Source organism: Lactuca serriola, chromosome 8 (genome assembly GCF_051521515.1).
Source record: "Lactuca serriola cultivar US96UC23 chromosome 8, Lser_US96UC23_V15, whole genome shotgun sequence".
Taxonomy (NCBI): Eukaryota; Viridiplantae; Streptophyta; class Magnoliopsida; order Asterales; family Asteraceae; genus Lactuca; species Lactuca serriola.
In genome coordinates, this window is record NC_136415.1 from 197207730 (window position 1) to 197219169 (window position 11440).

At 36.7% G+C, this 11440-nt stretch overlaps 1 protein-coding gene across 1 annotated transcript; it reads left to right on the forward strand.

Moving 5' to 3' along the window:
- The first annotated feature begins 7466 nt into the window (after nucleotides 1-7466).
- On the forward strand, nucleotides 7467-11053 carry LOC145070468 (O-fucosyltransferase 6-like). Its single transcript, XM_079017405.1, has 10 exons — nucleotides 7467-7971; nucleotides 8070-8129; nucleotides 8261-8357; nucleotides 8532-8608; nucleotides 8722-8810; nucleotides 8939-9122; nucleotides 9323-9504; nucleotides 9648-9750; nucleotides 9930-10261; nucleotides 10470-11053. Exons 1-10 carry the CDS (start codon nucleotides 7762-7764, stop codon nucleotides 10861-10863), a joined length of 1728 nt encoding a protein of 575 aa, XP_078873531.1. The 5' UTR covers nucleotides 7467-7761; the 3' UTR covers nucleotides 10864-11053.
- Nucleotides 11054-11440: the final 387 nt, after the last annotated feature.

Consider the following 11440-nt stretch of genomic DNA (forward strand, 5'->3'; position numbering starts at 1 on the left):
GTCGGTGCGGGAAGTGTGGCAGGGCGCCCGGGGGCGTGTGCAGGAGTGGTAGCGGTGGTGATTCTGGCAGTTTCAAGTGCGGTCGGACTGGTCATTTCAGCAGGGATTGTACTGTTACAACCTCACAGGGATCAGACCTGTTATGTTTTCATTGCAACCAGCGGGGCCACAAGAAGGCCCAGTGCCCCAGTTTGTTTTCAGCAGGACGGGTGATGGCACCTGCCCCTGCAACTTTGAGGATCACAGACGGCCGTCAGGGCCGTGCAGAGGCGCCTGCAGTAGGATCGAAGTGGGGGAGAATCCCCCGAGTGTGAAAAGGTAGGAGCACGCAGACCCAGAATGAGTACGCGAACTCCAAGAAGGAAAAGAAGTGGTTCAGCGTTTGATGGATTGAGGATTTTAGGGTTGGGAGTTTGAGAAACTCCCCGTCAGCTAGTGTGTGTGATGGTAATGGTTAATACGTGGTTGGGAATTCAGGTTGTGGATCGCCCGTAGGACTCGAGGGAGTCGGAATGAGGGTCTTGTGAGTTAATGGCACATGGGTGCCTTCGTACTAGCAGTCAGTGGTAGAAAGTGATGTAAGGCTACGGGGCAGCCGTAGCATTCACTAGCAGTTAGTGGTGGAAGTGTTGTAAGACTACGGGGCAGCCGTAGCATTCTATAGCAGTCAGCAATGGATGGTGATGTAAGACTACGGGTAATCCGTAGCATTCCGTAGTAGCTTCGTTAGCGGAGTTGGGGCGACGCCCTTATCTCCTAGTGATCAGATAGGGATCAGGAATGGGTAATGGATAAGAATGATAGGGAGTTTGCCTATATAGCCCTAGAGAGGTGAGACCTTGGGAGAGGCCGCTCCAGGATATAGTTGGGTGAGACCCGTGGGCGAGGCCCGAGCGAGAGTGATTAAACTAGTAGGACTAAAAGGATAGAGGCGGGTGGGACACGTGGGCGAGGCCCGTGAATTTTATCAGCGCAGGTGGGACCTGGTAGGGAAATAGTTGGTTGTGGAGCATCGCCTTAGGAAGGCAAGAGAATCGCGAAGGGAAAAAAGGGGTCAACCCCTGTGAGTTCAAGTGCAGTACTCGGAGAGTACCAGAAGGATTGTCGGTTGAGTAAGTTGTGTTTCTAAGTGTTCAGGGTCAGGTTTGACCCGAGGTTTTTATCCGCGAGGATTATGTTAGTCAGAATGACCGGGTGGAAGACCGGCGAAGGTAGGCAGCTGGTGTGGGGATAATTGGTGGGTTTTGGAAGCAGATCGCAGGCGGTGGGCCATGGCAAACTTCGAGGAAGAAGTTTAGTTTAAGTGGGGGAGAATTGTAACACCCAAAGTTTTGAAGGCCAAGAAAGGAAAGAAAACCCTAACTTTAAGGGGGGACTCGGCGAGTCTAAGGAGGAACTCGGCGAGTCCAAGCGGGATCCGGGTCGAGGAGTAAGTGACCGACTCGGTGAGTCGGCCAAGGAGACTCGGTGAGTCAGGTCTGTGTGAGGAAAACCCTAAATTCGGGACTTGGGGCCTATTTAAGCGCCTCATTCTCTTCCCTAGGGTTCCTTTGCTGTCTCTCTAACCCAGAATGCGAAACCCTAGCCGCCATATCCATTGATTGAGCCAATTGTTGTCTTGAGGAGTGCATTAAAGCTTGGAAAAGGAAGAAGAATCTTGAGGGTGCAAGAAGGGGGCTATAGATCTGGGATAGGGAAGATATTTCTGAACATTTGAAGGTATTAAGTCATTTCCCTCCCTTTAGATCTATTTTGGTTGTGAGTTTTGGGGATTTTTAGCCATGATTAAGTTGTCCATTTGAGTTAGAAGCCGGATCTGGAGTTGCTACTTCAGATCTAAGCATATTTTGGTCTTGGAAAGCATAAAGTATCAGCCCTTGAGCTGATTATGGAGTCTCTTTGCCTTAAACCCTAGTTTATGGTGTATTTTGCCTAGATCTCCTTCTCTACACGTAAAGTTTGCAACTTTACGTGAGGAATAGGCTTGGGAAGGGTAGATCTATAGTTTGGAGTCCATGCATGACTCAAAAGTCCTCTGCATTTTTAGAGATCTGAATGGACTCGGCGAGTCCTTTGGGTGAACTCGGCGAGTAGCATGAAGATTTGGAGGAACTCGACGAGTGGGATGAACAGCTCGTCGATTCAGATGAAGTTGGGCAGGAACTCGGCGAGTTGGATGAACAACTCGGCGAGTCTATTGAAGGTTGTCTTGGACTAGGCGAGTCTGTTCTTGGACTCGGCGAGTCAGGTCGCGAAACCCCCCCAAACCCTTCGAGTCGAGACTCGAATCAGTGAGTCAAATGGAGACTCGATGAGTTGGACAGGTCAGGACTCAGTAATCGGTAGACTCGGCGAGTCGAGTCGCGAATAGAAGGACTCTGAACATATGAACTCGACGAGTCAATAGGGTGACTCGGCGAGTAGGGTTGACCTGGAAGGTTGACTTTGACCAGAGTTGACTTGGTTGTATTTCGGGGGTCAGTTAGACTCAGTATTGCATTGATATTGGTAGCTCGGGGAGCGAGTGGAGCAGGAGTTCGGAGAGTTGCCGGGCAGCAGCTAGTGGGTTCATCAGCCAGTTTAGCCAATGCAGGTGAGTTTCCCTTTGTATGAATGGGTCTACGGCCACAATGCCGGCCCATGTAGTTACGAGTAGAAGACCCGGGGGTTAGCCCTAGGCACAACATGCTAGTATGATATTCGGGACGAGGTCCAATGATAGAGGGTGGGTGCCCAAAGAATGGTTTATGAGATAATTTATACTTGTTGTCTGTGTGATACTTGTATGTGCCTGGTAGGGAGGTGAGTGTAGGCGAGGTCCCGTATCTCACCAATAGCAGAGTGTGGATGGTGTTCCATATCTCAGTAGCAGCAGATCAGGGGCAAGGCCCAAGTTAGGGAAGGGGTGAGGATGGGCTGGGCCCGTACCTCACTATCAGCAGGAGTATGGACGGGGTTCCATGACTCATCAGTAGCAGGACAGGGGCGGGGCCCAGAGATAGGCGAGACCTTAGGACAGGATCCGTTAGTATGTGTTTAGCTTATGTAATGTGATGTGATATGTTTATGTGCTATTATATGTTAGTGGGCAAGGCCCTGTGACAGGCGAGGCCTAAGTGAAACAGATCTGTATCCGAGCTGGGCTCGAAGCCAGGCAGGGCCGTTGTAGCGGGCGAGGCCCGAGGTAGGGGTGGGCGAGGCCCAGGATAGCGGGCGTGGCCCAGTATGTGCTGTATGTGGTTATGCATTGTATGTGGTAGGGTGGGGAACTCACTAAGCTTCGTGCTTACGGTTTTCAGTTTTGGTTTCAGGTACTTCCGGTAGCGGAGGGAAAAGCTCGGGGTGATCGCATGACACACACCATAGATTAGACAGTCTGGGAATGGTTACTCTGATAACGAACATGTATTTTGGAAACTATTACTCTGTTTATGTTTTGAAAAGATGAATTTGCTTAAAGTATTGTTTTATTAAAAGAAATTTTTAGTCTTGAATTTTGGGATGTTACAATATCGGAATTTATATTTAAATTAAATACTTTAATTATTTAATAAACTTCAAAAATTCACATCTTCATCATACGAGCTCCGTTTTCGACGTTCTTTATATCCCCGTGTAGGTGAAACTACGATCTACAACTTTCGTTTAGACTTAGTCGGCTAATTTTGAATTTATTTTTATTATATTATTTTAGTATGTCGGGACAGGAAAACTCCGTTATAAATTCATAACTTTTTCATCTGACGTCCGTTTTCGTTTGTCTTTTTACCGTTGCACTACTATCAACAAGATCTTCAATTCTCGTTTAGATTGTTTCGGCTAAAAACTAATCGATCTCAAATCGAGTATTCGAGTTGCATACTGCTAAGTCAAAACTTAGAAAAATCATAACTTCGTTATACGAAGTCAGATTCGGACGTTCTTTTTATGCACGCTCATGATTTAACGAACTCTACGACTTTCGTTTAGATCGTTAAGGCTAAATATTACTCTAACGTAAATTCACTTTTACGTCATTCAGCGTCGTGCCGGTTCTGTCACGAAACTTCGACATGTCATAACTTTTTTCGTTATAACTCAGATTTTGGCGTTCTTTATATATACGAAATCCTTGTAACATATACTACAACTTATTTAAGATTATTCCTTCAAAATAATCTTCCATCAAAAAGTCATTTTTGACGCTTAACGTCTCTAAATTGACTAGCCTTAATCTACGGGCGTTACAGACGTACACTGATCCCATTTTTATTGGTTGCCGGTGGAGGAAACGTGAGAATGATAGGAAAATAACACGTTGTCTAGGCCACACTTAAAAGCTAGGGACAAATTATCTAAAAAGAAAATAAAAAAGATAAATTTTTTTGGACCAATAGGAATTATTTATGGAAAGGGGTTCTAAATTAATCTATATATAATTAAAATAATATTTAATGTTACTCATATGCAAATCACGGATAAAAATCATTAAATGCTACGATTCTTTGCTATATGTTTATCTATTTCACTAAAAAGGATAATTATTAAAAATAATAAAAAATAAAAAATAAAATATTTTTTTATGCACAACTTACGAATTATATATTTAAAATGTTAATAAGTTATTGTTTTATAATTAATAATAAATATATAGTTATTTTAATAATATATATTTATCAATTTTCATGATCAGATTTACGTAGTCCATAAGGTAAAAATATGTACATCCAAAATCGAATTAAGTTTAGAAAAGTGTTATTGTATTCACGGATTCACCTATTTTCGCTCTTTGTATCATTGTATGCATCAAATACGAATGGAACGAGACAGAATCTTGTAAAACCCCATCTTGTTTTCATCATTACTTATAATATTAGGATAAATACTGATGATTTGTATAACTAAATATTTTATTATTAATACTGTTAATAACCAATATCTTATACTGTAACTATTATTTAATTACAAGTTGCTTTTAATATATAGATATATTTTACAACATGCTAAGATGTCATGGTAGTACTCAATCTGATGCATAATGTACAATTTAATGAAACTGTCATTGACATTTTGAATATGTATCAAAAAAAATTAGCGTAGTAGTTCAAGTAGCAATTATTTTCAAGTTAGTTATTCCACTTTAATTTAAAAGTTGTTTCGTTCAACAAGATAAAATATCGGATAATTTAAATTAGATTAAAAATAACCAATCTAAATAACTATTTAAATGTAATAACGTTTAAAAATATATGAATCGTAAAAACAAAAGCTAAACACTTTCCCTAACAAAACTTTTTGTTTAAATAAAATTCTCAAACGATTTGTTGCCAAACAAACCTAAAATTCGTTTACATTTTCTCTTAAATAATATGTATTTTGCCAAATTATTTAACACAATATAAATAAATATGTAAATCCTTTTTCGCAAAATTATTATATATATATATATATATATATATATATATATATATATATATATATATATATATATATATATATATATATATATATATATATATATATTTTACAGTTATACCTTTCTCTTTCAACAAACCATCCTTACCCGGCCCTTCTTTTTTGCTTGTAATTGACCAATTAATGAGGTTGTACTATGAGTGGCTGGGATTCTTTGTTATTGCCAGGTGGCGAGATCCTCGAGCCTTTTTGATTTGTCTACAATATCCTAAAACAAATCACATAAAAAACCACTAGAGTTTCTTACATTTTGCAGGAGATTCCTGATGTTGTTTTTACTACAAAAATAGCCCCTCTACTTTGTTTCCGTTACCATGTCCTTCGATAAGTTTTATCTGTTCTTAATATATTTATTCTAGCTGTATATATCAATTTATCTATAAGTTTCGAAATAATATATCAATTAGTCAATATGGTATTCATTTGACAATTTCTTATATATCTATCAATATCTTTAACCTAGTAATTTGATAATATATTGCTTGTTTAATGAAGAAAAAGAAACATGATTAATATACGTCTTTTTTTGGAAAAAATGGATGAGACTTGAACCCTCAACCTCAAAGAGAAAAACAACATTTAATACCGTTAGACTAGAAGTTATTTGGTAACTATAAAATTCATTATTCACATCTACATCTTTATTTTTTGGAAATGAAATTTTCTAATGAGGGTTTACGGGTCAGCTTTCGCGCACCGACTAATCCCCTGCTGCAAACATAAGGCTATACTTCATGCCTTATAGTCACTACAGACGAACCTCCATGACCACATAAGTTGAGTAGTGTCAGGATTTGAATATGAATCAATAAGGTTATTCACCATATCTTACACATGTCTTACCATGTCACCACTCACCACAACCCAAGTGGTTCACATCTAAAATCTCTGACTTAGTATTGAATGCTTACTTTAGTATTTTTGATAGACTTTTTTTTTTTTTTTTTTCCTGACTCATATGGTAACTTTGCTGGATTTTTTAATTTTATCAATTACATATTTGAATTTGCACCTATATATGCTGGTTAGTCAGGTTGGATACATTGATATATGCCATAATTAATGATTACAAGCCGGTGAGCCAAGTTGGATATACCAACATATACTATAATTAATGATTTCACACGTAAAAATCTAAAGATTACATGTAAATGATTTCACACGTAAAATTCTAAAGATTACATGTAGTTTCTGGTAACTCAATTTTGACTTTGTAGTGGTACATCTTTAAGTACCTATCGATACACTAAATGGTTAAAACATTTTTTTTGGAAATTAAAAATAAAACATAACATATATGTTATGAGTTTCAATAAAATTCAAAAATAAAATTCAAAATTTTAGTTCACTTTGTGCTGTAAGACATGAAGGCTACACATTAACATTAGATAATAACCAAGATGATTAGATAAGAGATAAATATAGGATAAACATTATATATATTTGTTCAACTCAATGTTATATGGATATGATGATAAAAGTGTGATTTTGAATGTTCAGACTTTAATAATTTGGTACATCTAATTTGTATATATTTTGATGCAAATAACTTATTTGGGCATTGACTAATAAAGTATAGCAATTATACTTACAGAGGACACGTTTATATGCAAAATGAAACGAATTTTTAATAATTTTCCATCTAAAAATAAATATTCTGAAAATTAATGCTTAGATACTAGTTTATAAGTTAATAAAACATAATCAGGAATAATTCATTTCAATTATAACTATTAATCATTTATATGATAAAAAGCCTATATAGGTATTTCCTAAAAAAGTAATTGTATCATTTATATGTCCCCTAATTATTTATTTGAATATATTTCGTAAATATCTGCATTGCCTAGATAAAACCTTCATTGTTTTAAATGTTATTTCTTGACCTTTTTTGAAAAAATAAATACATTTATTCGGTTTGTGCAAAATAGATAAACCTGAGGGACCTTTTTGGAACTATAATTACGATTTATACAAACTTATCAAAAATCCAACTAAGATTTCTTGCTTGCGATTCCATCGAGGTGAAGGCCGGAGTCCCTGGCCCACATTCTCTCTTTCTCTCTCTACAAAATTTCTGGTATTCATCTGCAAGAATCAGAATCCTTCAAAAAAACCCAGAAGCATAATCGCACAATGGCAACAACGTTTCTGTTGATGATGACGCTGTTGCGGTTGCGACGCCATGAAAAACCATGTATCGTCGTAAAATAAATACAACCACCACCATCGCCATCGCCACCTCCACCGCCATTGACACCACCATTGTTGTTTAATTTGATCAGCTAAAGAGAAAACCCATCAACCATGAAGAAGAAAACCCATCATCATAACAACGCTGTTTACATCGGTATCGGTATCTTTCAAGGTGTAATACTCTGCCACCGTCGCCGCCTCCACCTCCATCATCTACTCCCTTTTATCTCCGCCGTCGCCGGTTGTATTTTATTCCTTTTCGCCGTTTTATCATTCCTTTCGCCACCAATCAACCACGACCAATTCCATTCCCACCATAAGGTAAACATAAACATAACCAAAAACCCATTCATAAATCTTAAATCTCATTTTGACCTAATCATTACTTCAATGATCAAATTTAATATTCTTGTTTACAGTCTGATCAATACATCGAGGTGCGTTCAAATGCCCGAAAGCCGACAGCTTTTCTTGTTCCGGTAAGCGTTACATTGGATTTGCTCTGTTTTTACGCTTTTTTTATTTACAATTTGATGTTTTTTTAATTACATAGAATTAACAAATTTTATTCTGTTCGACTTTTTTTTATTATTTGTTATGAATTTTGAAGCATTCGAGAACACAAGAGCTTGTTCGCCGGAATCTATGGCAGTCAAGTCACTCCCAGTTCTACTACGGTTGCTCGGAAAAAAATCAGAATTTTTTAGGTTTGTTTTTTGTTTTTATTTAATACTTTAATTATAAAAAAAATCTTTAAATACCCGTTTTCGGATACACTTATATTATCTAATTCAAGGAACATGAATCATGCATTTAATGTTCGTTATTTTAAATTTTTATTTTTTAATACATACTAATCAATTTGAATTTGTGTCTTATAGAAGCAAATGCAAAAACAAATCCCCATCGGTTTTTATTGATTGCAACGAGTGGTGGTTTAAATCAACAACGAACAGGGGTACGTATGTAATATGTGAAATAAGTTTGTTAATTTATGTAATAAATTGTCATTATTAATTTATTCACATATATTTGTTTCTAAAATGTAACATTAAAAAATAAAAATTGCAGATAACAGATGCAGTTGTTGCTGCTTATATACTAAACGCGACACTCGTAGTTCCAAAACTTGATCAAAAATCATATTGGAAAGACCAAAGGTTTGTACACCACTTTTAAAACATAATGAAATTTTATATATTTTTGATAAAAACAGATGGGGTGGGGTTGACACGATTCCCAAGGTAGATTCTATTCTTATAGGGTCTATTTTAATGATTTTATGCAGCAATTTCTCTGAAATCTTTGATGTGGATTGGTTTATATCGTATCTTTCAAAAGAAGTTAAGATCGTTAAAGAGCTTCCTGCTATTAATGGGAGAGTTGTGCATCCTCATCGGACCCGAGTGCCCCGAAAATGCAATCAAGGGTGCTATCATTCTCGAATGGTACCTTTACTCGACAAGAAAAAGGTATATATATATATTTTCTTGCCAATAATAATCTTATCTATTTTGAAAAAAAAATTATCCTATTTTAGCATTAAAAGTGTTACAATAGGTTTTTGGAAATAAAAAAATAAAAGTAGAATATTGTAATAACAAATCAATAAAAATACGTTGTTATTTCTTCTTGTTTTTTGAGAGATTGATTTCGAGTAACTTTATGACAGGCCGTTATGCTAACCAAGTTCGATTACCGGTTATCAAACCGTTTGGCTACGGATCTTCAGAAATTGAGATGTCGAGCCAATTATCACGCGTTGAAGTTTACTGATCCGATTGTTGAAATGGGAAAAACATTAGTCGAACGAATGAGGAAGAAAAGCAAGCATTTCATAGCTTTACATTTGAGGTACATATTCAACTAGGTTGAAATACCCTAACCGATCAAATCCGGATTTTGGAAACTGAACCCGTTTTAATGTGATCGGTTTCGGTTCAAATTCAACGTTCGATTTCTACTTTTTCTATTCGTGACAATCTTCAAATGTGTAGATTCGAATCCGATATGCTTGCATTCTCGGGATGCTATTATGGTGGTGGAGACAAGGAAAGACAAGAATTACAACAAATTCGAAGAAGATGGAAAACTTTACATGTAAGGCTTCGTTTTACCCAATCAATAGAGCTAGATAGAGGTGTACACAGACTCGGCTAGGACAGGGCCCAAAATTGTCTTTCAAATCCCTTAGGTCTGGTTAGGCCTGATACGTGTCCACATTTAAATCATTATAAAACATTAAAATATGGATAAAAAACATGATTTTTGCAATGTAGAAAAGGAACCCAGACAGGGAACGGAGGCAAGGGAGATGTCCATTGACTCCCGAGGAAGTTGGGCTTATGCTACGAGCATTAGGATACGGGAGAGATGTTCACATCTATGTGGCGTCTGGTGAAGTATACGGAGGTGAAGATACGTTAGCACCATTAAAAGCTTTGTTTCCAAACATTCATTCCAAGGACACTATCACAACTAAAGAGGAACTCGCACCGTTTTCATCGTATTCTTCGCGTATGGCCGCTCTAGATTTTATCGTTTGTGACGAAAGTGATGTTTTCGTCACAAACAACAATGGTAACATGGCTAAAATGTTAGCCGGCAGAAGGTACAAAACACAATACTCATTGAAAAATGCATATACTTGTATATTGCGTAGTCTAAAAGTTTTAATTCCAATGTGGATTCAACTTGATGTTCTTGGGGCGGGGTGGTGTGGTCCCGGAAGAAACTTTTTTTTTTTTTTTTTTTTCTTTCCATAAACTAGTTGGAATCTTTTGGAAATACTAATTTCTTTTGAATTTCGATTATTTTAGGAGATACTTTGGGCATAAACCTACGGTCAGACCAAATGCCAAAAAACTTTGGCGTTTGTTTCAGGATCGTGACAACATGACATGGGAAGAGTTTGTGAACACGACACGATTTTATCAGATCGGGTTCATGGGCCAACCCAATGAGGTTAAGCCCGGGAGGGGAGAGTTTCATGAAAACCCGGTTGCGTGCATATGTGAAGACAAAGAGTCAAAGTCAAAGTCAATGATATTGTCAAAACCTGATTTGGAATCAAATGATGAAACCGATAGTTCTTATGAGGAGGATGTTGAAAACGAAAACAAGACACGGGAGATTCAAAGGTTGGCTGCAGAAGATTCGAGTGTAATCACTAATCCTGAAAATCATGAACTTCAAGAGATTTTTTCTGATTAATTATTAAAAAAATTTTATTTCTGTTATGGGGTTGGTTGGGTATTTTAAGTACTTTTATGATGAAAAATAGCATGCCTAAGAATTTTGTATATAGAGGCTTTTGTTAAAGTTGTTGAAATGTTTTGGGTAGGTTGTATTTATTCATTTTTGTAATTAAATTTATCATAGCAAGATTGGTTCGATTTGACAATGTCTGGCTCAAGGACTCTTGTGTGTTGTACACTTGTACTAAAGTTTTTTTTTTTTCTTGAAGCGAATATTGCAATTGATAAAATGGATCTGTAATAATAATCTGAAATTTCTTTTTATGTTAAAAGTAATATTACGAAATAACCAACCTAATAATTAACTTCAGTAACAGAGCGAAGGAATACCAATATACCATCCTTAACTCCAGATTTAAAACATATTTATTCTAGATTAGATAGAAATCTATGTCATCCAATTCGTACTATAAAATATATAGAGGTTATATCTAAAACTAATTTATATCTCTAATATTATAGATGTTCATCAAATATTTGTTGAAAGATATATATATATATATATATATATATATATGTTCAGGTTCATTTGA